This window comes from Crassostrea angulata, chromosome 9 (genome assembly GCF_025612915.1).
Source record: "Crassostrea angulata isolate pt1a10 chromosome 9, ASM2561291v2, whole genome shotgun sequence".
NCBI lineage: Eukaryota > Metazoa > Mollusca > Bivalvia > Ostreida > Ostreidae > Magallana > Magallana angulata.
The window spans coordinates 15212493-15234383 of NC_069119.1; the positions used below are offsets into that span (position 1 = coordinate 15212493).

Genomic DNA, 21891 nt, shown 5'->3' on the forward strand with positions numbered 1-21891 from the left:
CACCTAAAAGCTTTGAAAAACTGAGTCATCTTTATGTAAATTCTGTGTATACTTAATGTTTATTTATTCGTTATTTCATATTTGGATGAAAATCTCTATTATATCATAAAAGTACAAATATAAATTCATCAACATACTGTTTTATATATGAGAGAGAGAGAGACAGACAGAGAGAGAGAGAGTGCAAATGTTTACATTTGCATTGTTTTACATACTTTAATAATTATCATTTCCAGTTTATGGTACTTTAAACAATTTCATAATAAAAACATGTTAGACATGTTAATAGCAGAGAGAGAGAGAGAGAGAGAGAGAGAGAGAGAGAAATTCAATTTTTTTTTGGCTATTGTGTAATAAATTAGGATGTAGACATTAGATTAAATGTCACAACAATTGTTCTCCTTCTCTTGGTGCATGGTGTTTGAGGCTTAGAGGTTGGTTAATTGTTGTCAGATACTCATCTTTCTCAGTCTCTCCAAGTCCTCTTCAAATAAACAATGCAGGCATGCAGTTATATTCCTGTATCATGCAAATCTGTGAATTAAAAAGGATAAAATGTATACAAAAAGACAACAATTGTGAAATAAAGACAAATATAGTCATAGTTTGGGACTAAACTTCACATTCACCTTAAATTTTTAACAGTTCTGATTACAAAATTTGTTTAAAATGGACACTTCAGAAAACATGTACTGATTTATGTATACATGTATGTACCCTGTTGTATGCATATGAGTCTAATATGAGTTACATGCATATACATGTAAAGATGATGATTTTGGTTTAGCAAAGCAGTTCGCATCCAGGTGACATTAAACTCTTAATAATTCAGTAATTGAGACTAATCCGGTTTGTCGATTGAGAGTACAGTAAATGTAATAATACTTCCCATGAAATTTTCAGTTAATGTTAATATATTTAGTCTTAAAGCATATAAATGCTCTGTTATAAATTTTTTGTGAAATATCATGATATTTGAAAAATTGTCACTTCAACTGAAAATACCCAACCTTCAGTGAAAAAAAAGAAGAAATAGAATCACACCTTTTGCAAACAAAAGAACCTCTCAATTTCACTTCTGATCTTGGAATGCATGTTTGATTAAATTTCTCCTTGGCTGCAGTTTGTGGGCCTCATGAGATATGGCTTTGGGAGAATTAGGTACCAAGCACAGCAAGTGTCACCCAGTAGAACATTCCATGTTCTTATTCTTCCAATACTTTAAATAAATAATTTTTAAAATGTATTTAAAATACAAAACAACAGATTTTTTTAAATCATAAAGATATATACTTAAAACATGTCAGAAATGCATTTCTTAATGTAAAATACATTTGAAATAGATAAACTTCAAAAAATATTTGCATCATGATTGGGATCTGCCCAGTGAAAAGAAATTAATAAGGTCAAATTTAGATATCACTAATTTAATTAACTCAATATACATGTAACTATATGGAGTTTTAAAAATTAAATGTTTCAAAAATTTAAAATGCAGTTATTCTTAAAAAAAGTAATTTAAAAAAGGAAGATATAATATAAAATACATGCACATAAAAATCATAACAATATTGCTCCAATCAGATATAATTTTAGTATCCTTTCATTGCTTGACTGTGCATAACATTTATTTAGACTATAGGCGTTTTAGAAATAATTTTGATCCACCACTTGCTATTTGTCAAAAGGGAGATAAATCTTAATATGCAGTAACAACATTGAAAAAAAATATGCTAACATGTTCACTCAATATTTATTTATCAATTAAGGAGCTGATAATTCCTTTCTCATTAATGTTTTAAAAATTCAAGGAAAAAATTGTACAATGTTTTTGTATGGGTACCATTTCACTAATAATTTTGGAAATTTTTGTTAAATGTCTTATGTGACAACAACAATATAATCAATGTGAAGGTCAAATAAAGAAAAAAAGTACCTTTTACTGCTGTCAACAATGCAGCCTCCTCAAATGAAGGGATCCTTCAACATAGGGGGTATGAACCATGTGCAAAATCCTTCTTCCATAAATATATCACATAGATTACTGCAACTTTTCATGTCAAGCCGGTTGCTTTTCCGTATCTAATATCGTATGTAAGATTTTTTAAACTTTAAAATTTCTGGAAAATGCTTCTTATACCAATTTTTTGAGTTGAAGTGGCAAAATCATTACACTGGTGGCCATATTTAATCACTGTGTTAAATCTTAACCAAGGTACTGGGGGTGGATTAAAGTTAACACAGAGTTAACACATGGTTAAACCCTAACACACTTTCGAAAAACACTTAACCATTTCGTTAACTTTAACACCGAGTTTAACACAGAGTTAACACGGTGTTAGAGTTAACCACCTTTCGAAAAACCGGGCCCAGGTGTCATTATTGTTTTTGTTTGGATTTTAAACCTTATCGTGCTGTTGTGATTGTTGTTTTTGTTTTACCTTATTGTGCTGTTGTCATTAGTGTTGTTGTTTTTTGTTGCTTTTTTTTAACCTTATTGGGCTTTTGTCATTGTTTTTGTTGTTTATTAACCTTATCGGACTGTTGTTATTGTTTTTGTTGTTTTTTTAACCTAGCTTATCGTACTGTTGTTATTATTATTGTTGATTTTACCTTATTGTGTTGTTGTCGTTGTTTTTGTTGTTTTTTAACCTTATCGTGCTGTTGTTATTATTGTTGTTTTTACCTTATTGTGCTGTTGTCATTGTTGTTGTTTTGTTGTTTCTTTCCTATGAATACCCCCTCCCCTCTAGTTCCGCGCATGGATTTGTTGATCTTTCAGCCTCCTTTAAATTCTAGGGTTGATCTGATAGGTCAATCATTCAGCTAGCATTTAGCCGGCTTTAAGTCAAGATCTTGTACATGTACTTGTAAATAAAAGGAGCCTACAGGTTTATGAATTCAAAATATTAATTCTTTTGATAGTGCTTCGTACCAATAGTATTGTTTGAAAGGGTGTACCGTGGCTTAGATTTGTGGTAAAAACAATGAATCAAAGTACTGCGGTACTGATGGGAGTTATTTCTTGCAAATCAACGATATGTTTCTTAAATGTATTTGAATTACATTTTTTATATGAATTCCCGAACTTTTCCGACAAGAACTTCGAGAAACTCCATAGGAATACTGTAGTGTAATATTTAAAGATGGAATTCATTCCATCAAACTACATATCAGTAATCGACAAATTTCTGAGGAATTGTATGGATCCAAGCAATATTGAACTGTAGTCTCATTTGTGCACTGTTCACTTCAGGTTTGCCAGAGTAACTGGCCAATAAAGACACTCTGGAATCAATCACTAGAACTTGACCTAAAGGCACCAGAGTGTATTTTGGAGCTATAACCAATATTACTTCATATAATTGATTAGCCCCGATAATCCCTATCAAACAAAGTTATTGTTATGAAGCATCATTGGAGAATTGACATGATCATAAATGTCAACAAGAGAAAAGATGTCAATGTGACAGCAAACCGGGTTTTTTTTAAGTGAACTGTATCCATTATCAATATCAACCCTGAATTGATAAACACTACCTACCGTACCCAGTGAAATGGAGTACCCTATATGCAATATTTTGCCCAAAAAATGACTAATTTCAAAAGCTGGTATTTTTTTCATAAATTACCAGAAATCGAAATCCTAGCAATATGCACATCTCTCATATATTTGTACAATTGATCTGCAAAAGAACAACTTCCTATCTTGAAAACTGTAGGAAGAGTTATCCGTACAACGAGGGTACCCTATATGCAATATTTTGCCAAAAAATTACTAAGTTCAAAAGCTAGTATTTTTTTTCATTAATTACCAGAAATCAAAATCCCAGCAATATGTACACCGCTGATATATATACAATTGACCTGCAAAAGAACAATTTCCTATCTTGAAAACTGTAGGAGGAGTTATCCGTACAATGAGGGTTCCCTATATGCACTAAGTTCAAAAGCTGGTATTTTTCCCCTCAGAAATTATCAAAAATCGAAATCCTAGCAATATGCACACCTCTCATATATTTGTACAATTGACCTGCAAAAGAACAATTTCCTATCTTGAAAACTGTAGGAGGAGTTATCCGTACAATGAGGATACCCTATATGCACTAAGTTCAAAAGCTGGTTTTTTCCCCCCAGAAATTATCGAAAATCGAAATCCTAGCACTATACACACCTCTCATATATTTGTACAATTGATCTGCAAAAGAACAACTTCCTATCTTGAAAACTGTAGGAGGAGTTATCCGTACAATGAGGGTACCCTATATGCACTAAGTTCAAAAGCTGTTTTTTTTCCCCCAGAAATTATCAAAAATCGAAATCCTAGCACTATACACACCTCTCATATATTTGTACAATTGATCTGCAAAAGAACAACTTCCTATCTTGAAAACTGTAGGAGGAGTTATCCGTACAATGAGGGTACCCTTTTGGCAGCCGCCCGCCCGCCCTTCCACCATTTTCACCATTTCAATAACCGGATTTTTCCGGTGGAAAACCCGGCTAAAACCCGTTAGGCTCCTTTCATTTATTAGATCTTGACCTTAACTTTCCACTGAAGTGTTCATATTGTTTCTGGTTATGTCAAAGAGATCACCCTCGAACATTTAAAGGTGTTTTAATGTAGAATTAATCATAGATGCACAAATGTTCCCTTGGCAACCTGCTGCTAATTCTCAAAAATCTAACGGTTTCCAAAATATGAATGGCTATGATTTGAAGAAATTCAAACCAGATCAAATGCAGGTGCTAATATATCGAACCCACGTGACGATGTTAATCGTTTCAAGGGTTGCGACAGCCACCCAGGTAAATGTTTCTATCTATTTTTGCCTATGTATATAAAGGATTCATCCATTCAGCGATTCTCATGCATTATCAAGACGTGCTGCTGACTGCTGAGTAAGATCCGGGCTTTAACATAAATTATGTAAGTACATATTATTGTTATCATTATTGCATTTTTATTATTATCCTTATTATATAGCAAACTATCTATTGTGGAACCAAGGCGCCAACGATAGAAATATTATAGTTAATCTGAATCTTCTTTTTTACGAGGCTTAATATAAGTTTGTTAAATAGAAGTATACCATATTAATTGATAAAACTTTGTGGGTTTTTTTTTGGGGGGGGGGGGGGGGGTTAATTCTGCCTCCCTTCAAGATACACCGGCCCGTAATATTCAAACTTTTTTTTAATTGTACATTGCTTTATAGAGAAGGACTGTTTTTAAGAACATGGATGTCAAAATTAGAAATATGTTCAATTGTACATGTACATGAGTATTTATTGCGCATATCTATTTGTTGTTTACGTTTTCCAATTTTGTCCGTTCCAGGATTTATCGCTTTCTTGTGGTGTCTGCCCTGATCTTCTGTACGGCCAGCATGTCCCTCGTGGGTCCGTTCAATGCGCCCTACAACTGGGCGCCCACAAAGGAACACTTTCGTAACATAGAAGATCTGTACAGGTACATTCAGCGCTTAAAGACGTACAAGTTCTTCGCTCGCCACCGATTCTCAAGACCCAGGTACTTACAAAAATGGAAGCGTTAAATTAATTTCAATACTAGATATAAGATCTGCAAAAAATCTGAACTTTTTTTCAATCGATAAAATATTTTTTTTCCTTTGTTTTGTGTGTGTAAATATGAAAGTAATTTTTGTAACTTCGTAAATTAAGCGTTTTACGAATTTGTCTTATTTGGCAGCACTATTTGTATTTCTTTGAAACCTTTTACAAGTATCTTAATATCCTCATTTAAGTTTCTTGTGTCAGACTTATTGTTTTTTTGTGATCTTCGTGGGTAGCACTATCCCACGCATTCACATTCCCATCTAAAGCAAAATATATTATATCCATGTACAACTTAATCCTTAAAATGATTATCCACAACAACACAAAGCCTTAAATTTATCAATTCGCTTAAAATTGTCCCGCAAATTGAAATTAAAAGATTTCATTTGACGACACCTCTAGAATTGAACCATTATATTCTAAATGTGAAATCTTTACAAAACATTTATAAATAGTGGCCATTTTTATCCGTTTTTTATCCTACCGAAAATATTCGAAAATTTTACCGTAAGTCGACGGTATTAAATTATAATGTCGGTACATATGAAAGCATATTAACTACTTTTAAACCTGTTTATGACATCAGTCAAAATTTCTGAACACCAGAATAACCAAATACTCGCATGCTTATGCTGTCATGTTCACATTCGAATTGACCGCAATGATTGCCCATCTGAACAATCAGTACTTTGATTTCGTCCGAAAAAGTAAAAATAAAAAAATGCGTGTGCTTGAATTAGGATTCTTATGCAGTAATTTTTTTAAATTATATTTTTGCAGGTTTGCTTGAGATCTAAGCTCTGTACAGACAAGTAATGCATTTGGACAGAAGGTTTCGTTTCCATGACAGTTACATGTTTGTTCTGGTGAAATTTTGTCAATTAAATGTTTCCTACTACAATGTATTTTACTTTTGTCTTATTTTTGTTTAAAGAAAATCAATATGATCGGTTGGAATGGGTTTTGGATATCAAAACATTTGTCCAAAATATATTTTGTAAATACATTCATTTAAAAACACCTAGATTATAGGTTGGATTACCCATACATTCGACTTATGAATTTTTTTATATACTTATTGGGGCACTTTATATAAGTATGCTGAAAAAAAAATAATTAACTGAGTTTGATTAAAACGGTTACTAACAAACACTTTATATCACATAAGTATATGAAAAGGTGCGAGGGATAAAATAGTTTAGTACTTATTATAATCAAATAATTCCCTGAAATTAACATTTCATCTCTCTTTTTATTTAAAGTTATAACTAACTGATCAACATGTCGATTGCCTCTTCGGTACTGTTATATGTAAATCTTAAATATCTAATCAATATCTAAAAATTGTTAAATATAGATCATATAGGTAAGTTGAAATCAATGATTAAAGTTACAATGAACTTATTTGTGCCACTTGTTTGTGCTTTAACAGTTATCCCCCTTGTCCCCTCCCCATCTGGATTTTTTTTAAAATCGATTATTGAAATAAGTTTATTTATTTTTCGATTATATATAACCTGGGTATGTAATTGGCACCCAAGGGTTTCTATTTTAAGTTCATCCCCTTTGATTGCATGTACTTTTCTGAAAACATTGAATGTGTTTGGGAGTAGAAGTAATCACATATTCTCGTTTGGGGGTGTGTCTTTCTATGCTGTTATCAAATTTAGACAAACATCTATATAACTAATATTTTTGAAAAGCAAACACATAACTAAGATTAAAGCATATCTAGCCTCATTTCGTGTTGTTATACTTTCATGTTAAATACTGAAATCTGATTGGTTTAGACGCAGTTCATAATCTGCTCTATTACCCTCAGCGTTAGCAACGCACTTAGCAACGGGTAACATTACGAATTGTTACATGCGCGAAAATCATGCGCGTACGGTTCGCCTTAGAATTCACGTTATTCCTATCTAAAAGCAGTGATGTTTTCTTTAAAATTAAGACATTCAGTAAACAAAATAAATAGTGCCTGTTTGGGAGGATAACAGTTGAAATTGACACCCCTCGAAAGCCATTGTCAACCTCCGCTTCGCGTCGGTTGACAATGGATTTTTCGGGGTGTCAATTTCAACTGTTACCCTGTCAACTATTTATATAATGAAGCATAATCATAACACTTATTTGAGCATGCAAATGGATGGAAATCTATCACTTGCGATTTTGTGTTCTCTCTCCATTTGATATTTCCAGGTAGATTAATTTTACAGGTGTGTAAAAGTGCACTATTAGGCGTTTTTTCGCTGCTACAATTCTAGTTTCATTTCAGGAACGTTAGTTTCATTTATTAGAAAGACAGAGAAATGAGAAAAAAGTGCAACTTACGTCATTGAAATGGTTTAAAAGAAATAAAGATAAATTGAAGAGATTTTTTTATTATCATCGTTTGACGCTCATCTGAAATTTTTAATAACATCTACCCAGTACACCGGCGTTATATGTACCTAGTGTCTACGAAATTAAAACATACATCCTCTGTGTACATGTATAAAGCGTTGACACAAATGATCGATTAAATGCGTTAATCTGAAACATACGATCATACGAAATTAGAATTAAAATTCATGCAATATATAGAGAACGAGGCTTAAGCCATTCACGTAATGAAGTGTATGTATTTTAACTTTTACATGTAGAATATTCACAGATTTATTCTGCATAATTATGATAAAAAATATGGATAAGCGGGGGACTAAAGGTATTTATGGTTTTTACGTTTACAAACACTCCATTGACAGTGATTACGTGTGGGATCGATCCTCATTTGTCAACAATGATTCTGTCTCGGATTCTTCGTCACTTTCACTGAATGGAAGTGTGTTTTCTTTAACGTTCATCTCCGCCACTTGCGGTTCTCCGCCCGTTAAAGGAATGATTGTGAAAGTGAGATCGGGATTCACTTTGGACTTTGGCTCCTTGGAGTTGTCAGAAAGAAAGCTTCGGGGGTCAAAATCGTCATAAAACACGGGGCGTACGTCATCAAATTTGCCGTCTTTCTCTGTTTTCGGAGCATGAACGACGGATGCAACGTGTTGCGCTAGTAAGTAGAATACCAAAAGCAGCACGCTTTCTGTGAACAGTAAGTAACAGAACCACATCGGCGTCAGTCTGTCCATCAAGGTTCCAAGTACGATAGGGTTAACCATCGTGCCCGATGATGACGCAATCAGAAACAAAGACGCAACTTTTCCAGTGATCGTCAGAAGTTCCTCCTCGGTCCAGATGAACATGGTGGGGAATATAATGGACAGGGCGAACCCCGCCAACGTGGCACACACCCAAACCCCCGTGTCATAACCTTCGTTAGAGGTCAAGAACAGTCCCATAAAAGCAACGATCAGAAGGCCGGTGTACATGCATATCATTCGCACAGGAGTCAAGAACTTCACAAGAAAAATCCCACAGAAGCGACCCCCGCCAAACGCCGCCCAATACATCGACGTAGCAAAAGATCCCGCCGATTTGGTCCAATCCATTTGCTTGACACAGAACGTTGCAAGGAATCCCGCAAACGTATCCTCTATTGCACTATAGCATGCCATGATACACATCATGTTGGCAATGGCTATGACTTTGGATTTAAATGGTAGCACTTTCTGCTGTGTTTCTTGGGTCTTTGGTCTCTTTTTCAGCTTTTGTGGTTTCGTTCGAAGCGATTTTCTGTACAACACGAAAAAGAACACAGCGGCAGTTGACGCCAAAAACGCTGACATCAGATATGCAACGTAAATCCTGGATTTTGGGGCAGGATGGGGAACCAGTTTAGTGACAAACGTAATATTTCTGGGCAACGAAATGTTTGCTGTGGACTTCAAGGTGGAGTTGATGCTTGACAATCTTCCGGTTCCGTTGATTGCCACCGTGACAGTATCATAATCCACTTCCGGTATGTAATAGTCTACGGGAGTTTTGCTTAAAAAGAATGTTTGATGTTTCGGAGCCAAAAATGGAGCTGTTGCCATTGGCGACAAAATACCTCCCATAGCAAAACAGAAATGAAGGGCCTGCATGTAAGCTCTACCCTCGTCACCCCATGTGTAGACTATCTCTGCATTACAGACTGAAACATATCAAAATCTGGTCATTCAAAAATTATCTCTATTGAATTAGAATTTTTGATGGTTATGAAAAGAGAACAAAAGTACATGAGTATTAAATTAAGAAGAATAAAATCTGAAAAATTCCACCTCGGGAAAAACAATAATGTATTGTTTTTAAATATTATTAACTGAGAAAAAGTAGTTCATTCAGGATAATATCATGCAATAACAAGTCACCTTTTTGCAACAAAACAATCGGATTAAGATCAGATCCTCGATGCTCCGGTTTATATGATATGTCGCTCGCAATCAAATTGGCAACACAAATGCTGAAGTTTCAAAACAGATGAAGTGTCAGATTACAAACTAAAAGTTCTTACTTGCATCTAGAGCTCCACAAAATGTCCCTTTTGCAATATGCATGATGACCATGATTTCGTATACAAAGCACCACGGGATGATGGCCGCCGTAACAGCGTTGCCAAATACAGCCAGAAACAGCAGGAACAGCTTATTGTAGCTGTCGAATAGGACCCCACACAGCAGGGATCCCGTCAGGTACCCCACGGAATTGGCCGTCATGAAGGCGGATCCTCTTTTTATGGTGGTGGAGGTGATGATTTGTAGGTCGAGAAACGAAGGACCAAACTGACCAATGATCCAGCCCTATAATACATAGTGACTAAAATAAAGAATCTATCCCAACTGTACCCACTGTTATTGTAAATTACTGTTAATTATATGATATGGCACAATCGCAACCTCTCGGGCCTTTCCGGCAGGCCCGAGAAGCTACGATTGGATATGGCAATGTAAGTAATGCATACGCTAATACACTAATACCACCATGTAAATAACCGTTAAGAAGGCTGATTGATCGTGGTCATTTTTAGACTATTTTAATCTTCTAAGAATTAAGAAGAAAAGTTCTGTATAAAGATATGATATAAAGTATTCAAGTTTTAAAACTAAATTATTTGATTTTTTTACTTAATGAAAGATTATAACGAACTCAATAATATCTGAAAAATTTAGGGGAAAATTTATGGTTAATTTAAGAGTTGAAATAATTTACAGTCTCCGGGCTGTGCACTTCCTCTCTTTTGTGATTGGTAGAAAATACATGATGTGAAAATTTACATTTATTTCATTGGTTGATATACTGTTCGGCACAAGGGAGATAATTTTCTGATGATCAATTTTACGTACGACTTAACAATTTTCGTAGATTTCAAATCTTAAAAAGTGAGAAAACGAAAGAACAATAAAAATGGCTCTTACTGAAATTCAGGCTTTCATTTCCCTGTTAACTAGTTGAAAGCAATATTCTGTAACATCTCTTGAAATAATTTGTTCTCTTCTTTTGTTTTGATTATACAAATACCAATGAAATTTGATACGGTATGGCTAATATCAGTACACAAGTTTGTATATTACAAACGGTGAAACTAATATCAGTAAAAAAAAAATATCAGTAAAAATAAGTGATACTGAATGCAGTTGTATTAACTTTGATTTTACTAGAGTAATACAATCCTTCCTAAGATCTCTTTTTACCTACTGCAGTCGATTTCAAATAAATAACACGCTGTAAACAATTTTCAACAAACAATTTTTAAGCACGCACGCTTAAAAGGCACATATTAAAAAAAAAAAAGTTCGGCACGCTATTGCATGGAGAGGAAGGCGACATTTATATAAAAAAAAATAATTAAATTGTCTTTGATATCTTATTGCTGTTAAGAGTTTGCTCTAAAGACGGTAAGCTTTTTTTAAAAGCTAAATTTTTTGTTGATCACTCAGCATCCTTAAACCAAAAAGAGGCAATACATTTGTCTGTGTTTGTTCCCTCAGCAACGGGCAAGTTCCAAAAAAAATTCATCGATAGAGCAGTTATCATGATAATAAAAAGTAAACTCGGCCAGGAACCGTTGATATTCAGCTGGTATTATAGAGCTTCTTTGCAATGTTGTAGTAATCATGCAAAAGAATTATAAACACAAGAAACATGTCAAAGACATTTTACGACAACCATTATTCGTTTCGCACCATAAAGATATTGCGACGTTTCCTCCGAAATACTTCAATAAATAACAAAAACATATATTGGGGAAAAATGATAAATGAGTTCATAGTTTTTCGCCACCTACCAATATCATAAATGACCAAAGCAGCCCAGCGGTCAAAATAATCTTTCTTTTGAACTCCGGGTCCGTTTTAAGCCTGATCAGGAATTTAGGTTTCCGCCTCTTTTTCTTGCGATCCCCTTCAACTTCGTCGTCCTTGCTCTTTCCGAACGGCACCCGTTCGTACATTCGCCGGATCCGCTCAATGATTTCAAGGTCGGGGCCGTCGTAGGTCAAGCGGAACTTGTCCACGGTCGAGACTTCATACTCCTCGTCCTCCATCCTCGGGCAATACAGATGTTGCAGCCCTGTACAAAGAATATATTTTTAACTCCATTAGATTCGTAGGGGGCAATTTTCTTGGACTGTAATTATATTAACATCTAGGTTCATGTCGGGGAGGTCATTTCTTGGATTTGTTTTAAGAGGCAGTCTACGGTAGAACCATGCAAATGGCTATCAATGGGAGTATATCGAAATTTCATGAGACTTGGCACAAATACTCATGATAACCTAACTTGATTATGATGAGAAGGATTTTGATTTCATTACATCAGTAACCATGGAAACGGATGGCACTTGGGTTTTCCCTTGTTCTATTTATAGAACTTTTGAGAAATCAGACAGTATGCAAGTCTTTTTAATTTATTGGAAATATTACACACTGCAATTGAATGAAACTCATTTCTTCACATTGTGAAAACCCATAGTAATTCTAAATAATAGGAATTTAAATTTCTAAACACAATACACAAAGATATGAGGGCCTTAACTTCATGAAAATACTGAAATTTTACCAAAATTGACCTATTTGCACTAAAACCTGCATAACTGCCCAAGAAACGCATCAATTAAAATAATATTTTGTCAACTTAAAGAGTCTTTACTTGTCTTTAATCTGTTTGATGGAATTTGGTTGCAAATGAAATTCAGTGGAACTATCGAGGGGGGGGGGGGGGGGTGGACATGGTGCACTAACACTTAGAGTAGGTAAAATGCTCTTACATAATTATTTAGATTTTCTCGCCAAATAAAACAACTGAAGAATTAAATAGTCTAAAAAATGATTAAAAATTAAACACTCATTATTACTATGGATTGCCCTTAGTTCTTTGGGGGGGGGGGGGGGGGGGGGGGAGAGAGAGAGGGAGGGGGTGCAATTGAACGGAAACTTGGACCATTAAGGTAGAGCTTGCAATCCAATACAATTTGAATCTGTTGAGTATTGTATACATGTCATATATCATTATGTCCAGGAAAAAGAGCTCTATTATTGTAAATGGTTCTAAATAATATTGCCCTATCTTGTTTGAATTATTTGCTTAATTCACTCATGCAATTTTAAGCCTTGTGCTAAAATGTATCTATAATTTGTTATCAAGAATGTGTTTCACCCATAAATAAATTTCTCGGAAAACTTACCGGTATGTGATTATATGTTTTCATTATGAATGTTGTGTGATAATGACAAATATTAACTTTGATAATTTAAAGATTGGTTTCTTAATTTATGAATGGCACTATCCTATTACAAGAGATATTAATCTTAAGGTGGTTTGGGACACTTCCATGTTGTTACATATTGTTTATCGAAATAAACAATAAAATGATGTGTAATTACATATTAAGTACTCACTAGTTTCTTTCCCTATAATGTCACTTAACAGGGTAGTGCAGTGGGTGAGAGGGTTTACTACAAATCTGCAAGTCATGAGTTCAAATCCTGCTTGGGCTTTTACAATTTTTACCTCTCCAAATATTTTTAAAAGCTATTTTCCAGTTAAATATTGTAAAATTTGAACATTCTAAACTGATGGAAATATTTGATTTATAACATACATTAATCCATAATAATATTGACAGATGTCCCATACCACCTTAATTTATAAAAGTATCCACTTTGACATAAAACTGTACAATAACAATGGATTTCATGTTACATGTATTCAAATTTTAATGAGTGTACATATCAAACGATTCTTATCAATACATATTTTTAAGCAAAGTTTACAACATTAGCATATTGATAAGATGATATTTGAGAAAAAAACAACAAATAACAATCTTTTAACTTAATATATAACCTGTTTAATATTCATGGATTATTTGGTATAGTAATGAACGTTAAAAAGTACATATAACCACCTGATATGAAAACAAAAATGCCTACATGTAACACTCGTTTACCAGAAATACTTGAAATGAGCCTTTGCTTCAAATGGAGCAAAAACAAAGACCAAATTACTCCTGACCAGTTATTTACATGAAATATGACTAGCCATTCTTTACAAAGCTATGCAATAAAATATGAATAGAGACCAATTTCAACCTTCAATGAATATATCAGATAGAGAATTTCAATTTCAGAATAAAAAATACAAAATTTGTGAATTGAAATATTCATTATTCAGTTACTTAAGAATAATAGATAGAGATGTGCAATTAATTTAAATTAAGAAAGCTATCATCACCAATTAATACATGTGTCCCTATTAGCCAAATAACAACATCAATAATACATGTAGTGCTATTAGTCAAATAAAATCATCAATTAATATACATGTAGCACTATTGGACAACTATTATCAATTAATACATGTATCACTATTGGCCAAATAACAAAATCCATTCATACATGTAGTGCTATTAGTAAAATAAAATCATTAATTCATACATGTAGCCTTTTTAGACATCTATAATCAATTCATACATGTAACACTATTAGACAACTACATGTATTAGCATTAATAACCAAACAACATCAATTCACACAGGTAGCACTTATCTATTAGTAGTCAAATAAAATCATCAATTCGTACATGTAGTGCTATTAGACAACTATTATCATCATACATGTTGCACTAAAAGCTAAATAACATCATCGATTCCTACATGTAGCACTAATAACCAAACAACATCAATTCATACATGAAGCACTATTTGCCAAATAACATCATTAATTTAAACATGTAGCAATTTTAGACAACTATGAACATTAATTTATGTATGTACGTTTCACTATTGGCCAAATAACATCACCAATTGATGTACCGCTGTTAGCCAAATAACCTCATCAATTCATACATGTAGCACCATTAGTCTAAAAACATCATCAATTCAAACGTATAGCACAATTAGCTAGCCAAGTAACATCATCCATTCACACAAGTGCTATAAGATAACTTTTATAATCAAATCATTCATAAAATGCCATTATCTAGCATACATCCTTAATTGATGCATGTAGCCCTATTAGCCAAATAACATAATCAATTCATACCTGTAGCACTATTAGTCCAAACATTATCAATTCATATACATGTAGTGTTAATAGAGGACTAACATCATTATTCATGCATAAAATGCTATTAAAGAAATAACAACATCAATGTTTTTATCAAACTTACATTATCAAATAATTCATTCTTGTAGCTCTATTAGACAAACAAAATTATCAATTTATACATGTAGACCTACTAACCAACATTCATACATGTAGCACTATTGGCCAAATAACATCATCAATTCAGACAAGTGACGTTAGACAAAATTTATCATCAAAACATTAATGAAGTGTTATTATCTAGCTTACATCCTCAATTGATACATATTTATTACATGTTTGCCTATTAGAGGTCTAATATAATCAATTTATACCTGTAGCACTATGTATTAGACAACTTACATCATTCATACACATATAGTGCTATTAGAGGACTAACATCATCAATTCATGCATGTATCACAATTAACCAAATAATATCATCAAGTGACTGTGATACTTCATTGGAAACTTTAAATTGAAATTCTAGCTGGAAAGAGTTTGAACAATAACTTAACTAAAAAGACAAATTCTGATTTTCTATACATCAATACTAAAAGTATCAACATGTATACATTTACACCAGTGTGACAGTATCAGGAAATTGGATACCATTTCAAGAATAACAGATATCAGAAGTAATCACCCTCACATTCAAAGTGAAAGAGTATTTCCTATACAAAATTGTTCTTAACCAAGTGTCAGTTCAGAGACAATACTGGATAATACTTGGCTACGTTCAACGGCAACAAGATCACTGATTACATTTTGAAGATCTTCATCATTTTCTGCACTTTCCTCGCCTTTCACTATGTTGGATACTTTCTGCTTTTTCAAACATAAGTTTCCAAAGAAGCTTCTAATCTGTTGAGGAGAGAGCCATTCATCTGGAGAAAACACTCTGTTTCCCTCTCCATCTGTTTCGGATCGCATTTGTCTAGAAGCTGTGTGTGGACTTGGTTTTTTCCCCGTCTCTTCTCCATTTCTGAACAAGGCAGTGAGGTAATTTCTCACCTTTCCAGAAAAGCGGGATGTCTTTTTTCTTCGTTTTAGAGCGTAGCCATGGCTTTCACAGAAATATGTTGGTTGTTCAAAAACCACTGGGACAGATGAGAGAATTTGTTGATTAAGTCGAAGTTCACTGCACTGTGCTGACCAAAGCCTTTTACTCCTGTCCTCAAGGGTGTCCAACTGCTGTTCATCATAGACATGCTGACCGACAGAAAGGTGTTGGACAAGTTGGTTCTCTTTCCTAAATACTTTGATGCAGTCTGGATCAATGCAAGGAAAATGGTCCTGTTGTTTAACTCCTTGAATGGTAGTTGGCTTTGGGTCTGGCTGTTTCACTCCAGAGAAGACCTGAATAATACCAAATGCATATAGTAATTTATAAACTTGATAATACCTACACTCAGAAATAACCATATACCCCAGGTATTAAAAATATGTTTTGTATTCTTAAAATTTGACTATATTTGTTAAAAGAATCAAATAAACATGTAAAAGCAATTTCCTGAGTAAAATTCTAAAGCTATTTTGCAATGGCACATCCTATAAACAGTTTTTAAGTTACTGATTTCACTCTTATTACTAACACTGATATATATTATTCTAGAAATGTTAAAGCTGAGCATATTAGACTACTATTAGTAACAATATGTACTCTAATATGCTGCAATTTGACAAAATGTGTCATTTTGATGCAATCCATCATTCGTAACTGTAAAATGATTGAAATAATTACAATGTACTTACCAAGTTCTCATCTTTCAATAGCAACTTTTCTGAAATTCTAGTCATATCTTCTGCTGAAATAAGCTTTCCTCTAAGGCCATATGCTTTATATGCCATCATTCCATCATTTTGAAAAATGAAATTGTTATGCTGTGATATCTGGAAGGATTTGAGCTGTCCAGAAAGCACTGGTGTTTGGGGTTCAGCTAAGAGATCTACTACTGAGATGTAGGTGTTTCTGATGCCACCATGACTTTCAAGTGCCAACTTCATCTGTTTAGCATTGAGGATGTCATTACCTTCATTCACATAGTTCAGCATGTGAAGTCTGCAAGTTCCAGTCCTTGAGTCACACAGGTCCTTGCCTGATTGAGCTTCGCTAAAATTGTACTCCTTTATAGATAATGGCAGCTCATCACGGAATTTCCACAGGTAGGACAGCATTGGCAATGCATGATAGCATCCAGCATTATCTGATCTAATATATGCATCCCTTAGATGTGGATGGAGAGACTTTAATGTCTGGAAAGCATCACCAAAGATCTGACTCACCAAGTGCCAACCCTGCTTTCCTTCTTCAATGAGATGAATCATAGAAATAATGTCAAACTTGTTACTGTTGTCAATGTCATCTGAATGTGGGTGACAGATAACAGCACAAATCATGTGCCAACTAATGCCCTGCTTCCCAAACCACTCACTCTGTGTCTCACGGAAAGTCTGGGGCAAGTACTTCATGGCCCAATCGGCAATTATCAACACCTCATGTGACTTCAAGTTTTGGAGAATGTTCCTTTTACACAAGTCCTGATTAACATTCCTGATTAAATGATCCCTCCACGCCCAAACTTTCTCTGCTGACACCCCAAAGTCATGTTTAACTTCTTCCCTTTCTTGGATGCTTGGAAAATTTGTACTCTCTATTACGGTATGAATTTCGGTTCTAACACTGTACATGATGTCACAAGACTCACAGGTACCAGTGTGAGCATGCTGGCACTCTTCTTCCGACAATGCATATTGTATACAGTGTTGAGCACAGTCACTTTCAGGTCTGATGTGACTTCTAAACCCACTCTTTAGATGCAGCTTCAAAGTGTCAATCTTCCCTTTAAGTTCAGCTATTCTAATCTCTGGAAGTGCAAGATTTGACACAATCCTCTTCAAGGTATCGATGCCCTCTAGACCATCATTAACAAAGTTGTCCAAACCATGAAGAGATTGAAGCTGAGAGGCTGCACATGCCTTGATAATTTTGTAAAGAGTTGCCCTGGATGGAGAAATTAGAGAATACTCCTTGCAGTAGTTTTCATATGCTGTAATAAGCCGAGAAGCAATCATTGTTCTAATCATCTTTGGAACTTTCACTGTAAGGCCTGAGGATAATTTCAAGTTTTTTGATCCAAATCCAACAACTTGAAGATAACACGGAGCAGAAATGAATTCAATAAAGTGATGAATTTTCTCCTTTGAAAGGCGCAGTCGGGATATTTTTGGTGGAGCTACATACTGTCCAGGTCCATGTGTTGAAGCGTACTTTCTTGCAGCATCAATTTTGTAGATGGTCAATCCTTCAATAAAAGTCTGAAGCTCTGACTTAGTGTACATTCCCACAATTATGGACAAAATCTGTATCTTAGTTGTGTAATCTTCAGCTTTTCGGTAAGCTTCTACAACAGTCTCTGTGAGGGGATCTTTAGGTCTGGGTTCCTGATCTTTAGGTTTTATGCTTTCCAAGACATCCTTCATCAAGAGGGAGCCCTGGGATGGTGCAATGCTTTCACAAACATATTGGAAGGCAGTACGAGCTTGACGTATGTAGTACATTCTCGTTGAATACTGAAGTTGATCAAGATTCATTGATGGCTGTGATTTTAAAGGGGAGTACTTTCCATCTGACATTAATTCCATAGCTTCATTAAAGATTTCACGCTGTGATCTTTCATCTTTGGACCAATCAGACCCCACAGTTTTCTGAGATGACAGAAGATCAAAATCTGAAAATAAATATAACAATAAATATATATATACCGGTATATTCCTTCAAATATATTTATTCAAAGTATTAGACTAAACCCAGCTGTTGGATACACGCATATATATACATTTGAAACATTCAATTCTGTATGAACTTTTTCGTTTTCAAATATGTGTGAGTATTTCAACAAGTAAATTTCAAATTTAAAACACTTTAACACTATAAAAAATGTACTGTGCATGTACATCTTTTCCATAGAATGGCATAGATATCTAATCAAATGGGGGAGGGGGGGTAGTTTTAAACTGATTAGATATTGACATGATTGATATGTATTGATACATGTAGTAGATCCTAGCAATATTTACTGGTACACATAATTGGACTGTTATATAAATATTTTTGGTATGTTAAAAAATATGCCATTACCGTTTACGCAAAGGCGAGGGTTTTCTTACCAGAACCAGTGGGAACATGTGTGCTCAGCTTCATCCATATCTCTCGGCTTTGAATGAATGTAATACCCCTCGCGACTGTGCCAGATTGAGATTTGTCATGTAGTGGATGACAGCATGTTCTCCTTTTTCTTTTCCATTGAATCCCAAATTCTTGCCTGTGTTTAGCACATATACGTCCGCTGAACTTTGACAGCCTCAGCCCATGCACACCAGCACGGTTAAGAATTAACAATGGTTCTGGTATGTGTGCAAAATCTGACTCAGAGGTACATTTAAAAAATCTCAAGTGTGCTGAAGTCTCTTTCTTACAGTCTTGAAGTATATAATCTGCTTTCTCTTTACAATGTTCACCAAAACTACATTTCAAACCATCCATCTTGTTGACATCTGCTTTCTCCAATCATTCTTCTTTATCTTCTTTACACGAGAGTTCCACAAAGGGAGATAATTTAATCTCTAAAAATTCGGAATTTAAACACCGGAAAATAAGCTTAATATTTATTTGCAACCAAATTCCCATTCAGGTATATTTCTTTATGGATAATTCTATTTTTTTAACCAAGAAGTTCTAAATTTAAAACGTTTCTTGGGGTTTTATATCCTGCTATGAGAAGTTGTGGATTTTGGACATTACCTATCTTATTATAATATTTGATCATCTAGCTTAAAATCAAAGAATGAATTAAAAAATATTTGTGCACCAAATCAAAGGTATTTGTATCAGATGTTATGTGAATCTGACTCTAGGTATGATTAAACTCTATTTAATACTTAAATGACTATCTGAAATTAGCCTTATTCATGCATGAAATTTATCATGAATAATGAGCTAAAAATAGAAATGGTCTTATCTGGGGGATTTCGGTGGTGCAGATAAATTTAACCATGAAAATTTGATAAAATAGACAATATACTTTAGATATATCCAGATGAACTATGAAAATTAATCTTCACCCTTCATTATAAAATTTTGATTTTGCATGGTTCTATCGTAGACTGCCTCTTAATGATATAAATTGATTCATATAGATACAAAAGTCCATGACGTAACGATGCTAATTCAATGCGACGTCATTATAACATGTTTTAATTAAATAACCCACTATTTGCGTAGTGGCACACATAAAATATTATCACTGTTCCATTTTATGAAGTTATATTTTTAGTAAAATATCGTCCAATTTGGAGAGAGGTCCATTTAAGGAATTTTTAAAGAGTTTTTAATGGAAAAATCATGCATGTTTATGTTTTGTAAATCATATTCATTGCTTTTTTGTATATACATACTCTTACTGATCGATGTCAAACTCGCTGAAAATTTCGTCGTATATAATTAGAACTCTTCTCTATTTTGAGGAAGAAAAGTATCATAAATGACCACAACCACCAACCGTCTTTGATTTATAAAAAGTTACATTTGTCATGTGAAAGCTCATAATTGGACATTGAATTACATTTTCAAAAAATACTCTTTGGGAGTTTTGTTTAAAATACGATGTTATGATCAAACAAAAAGGTTTCTTTATCTCCACATGTATTAAAATTATTATTTTGTCAAGACCTAAAAGTTTAACAATAGGAGGTTTGTGCCAAACATCAATTTGATGTAGGTCTGCTTATTTCACTTTTTTCTATCTATGAGCAAACAACATTTGTACGATTTTATGCTCTGCCTACATAATTCTTTCTATACAATTATACTGTAAAGACCATTTGAGGTTTGCAATCAATTTCAACATGTATGATGTGTGAACTTAATATTTAACGATAAATCGTGGTCTTGTTTTTTTTAAAAAGGCTCTTTAAATAAAAAAAACATTAAACTCAATGGAGAGAATAAAAATGCATATTCCAACTTGTACTGAAATCATATTTCTAGGTTACCCCTTATATCCTTCTTAGCTACAATGAATGTTTACCTCTGTTCTATGCATATCAAAGATACTTATTACACATAATTTTTTTTTTGGCCTCTGATTTACCTGGAATAACACTTTCGAAATCAATCATGATTGTGGAGTAAACTGAATGCGTCACGTTCGCTCAATCAAAGTTTTCTCATGTCAGAATATCCATTTTCAAAATATCCATTAATTTTTTTCATTCATTTTTTGTCCATGATCATCTTACAGCTTCATTTCACCGGAATTTCAGAGATTAAACAACAATCCCTTCAAAAAGTCTAGCACATCATTCATGCCCTTTACCAACGTGTTTATGAATTTGAATTTTGATAATTGAAAAAAAGAAGCATGCATCAAAACATGGGATTGCGCAATAGACAACACGTGGTCGACAGATATTAATGTTTATATTTTCTATTATAGTTTTCTGATTTATCGTAATGGGCCGTGTTAATGTATGCCCTCTCTGATGAATTAATTACAGTGATTGACAACCCGTTAAGGGTTCAATGATCGAAGCACAGACATGTACCAGGCCCCGAGGGGATAAAAAAAAATAGTCCGGTAATGTGCACAGTGGTGGTCGCATACAAGTGCATTTGTCTAACCTAGATTTCCTGATATTTAGGCTCAAATGTTTATTTCTCAATGTCAAATTTACATTTTCATTAAATAAATCTTTCCAGGAGATCATCTTCAACAAAAAACAAATAAAAACAAAAGGGATTATAGTAGACTAATGA

The 21891-nt window shown here is 33.9% G+C and overlaps 2 protein-coding genes and 2 long non-coding RNA genes across 4 annotated transcripts; 1 reads left to right on the plus strand and 3 right to left on the minus strand.

The window, feature by feature from the left end:
- Nucleotides 1–401: 401 nt before the first annotated feature.
- LOC128164187 (uncharacterized) lies at nt 402–2367 on the minus strand. Its single transcript, XR_008240915.1, has 3 exons — nt 1937–2367; nt 1045–1219; nt 402–534 (listed from the first exon to the last, which is right to left on the minus strand). It is a non-coding gene; the product is annotated as an uncharacterized LOC128164187 (long non-coding RNA).
- A 2444-nt stretch (nt 2368–4811) lies between these two features.
- LOC128162403 (uncharacterized) lies at nt 4812–6479 on the plus strand. The gene is made up of 3 exons (XR_008240652.1): nt 4812–4930; nt 5342–5533; nt 6361–6479. It is a non-coding gene; the product is annotated as an uncharacterized LOC128162403 (long non-coding RNA).
- Nucleotides 6480–8302: 1823 nt separating this feature from the next.
- On the minus strand, nt 8303–12043 carry LOC128163922 (sodium-dependent glucose transporter 1A-like). The gene is made up of 3 exons (XM_052827615.1): nt 11777–12043; nt 10007–10292; nt 8303–9646 (listed from the first exon to the last, which is right to left on the minus strand). Exons 1-3 carry the CDS (start codon nt 12032–12034, stop codon nt 8328–8330), a joined length of 1863 nt encoding a protein of 620 aa, XP_052683575.1. The 5' UTR covers nt 12035–12043; the 3' UTR covers nt 8303–8327.
- A 1275-nt stretch (nt 12044–13318) lies between these two features.
- On the minus strand, nt 13319–18828 carry LOC128163921 (uncharacterized). Its single transcript, XM_052827614.1, has 2 exons — nt 16830–18828; nt 13319–16433 (listed from the first exon to the last, which is right to left on the minus strand). Exons 1-2 carry the CDS (start codon nt 18717–18719, stop codon nt 15765–15767), a joined length of 2559 nt encoding a protein of 852 aa, XP_052683574.1. The 5' UTR covers nt 18720–18828; the 3' UTR covers nt 13319–15764.
- Nucleotides 18829–21891: the final 3063 nt, after the last annotated feature.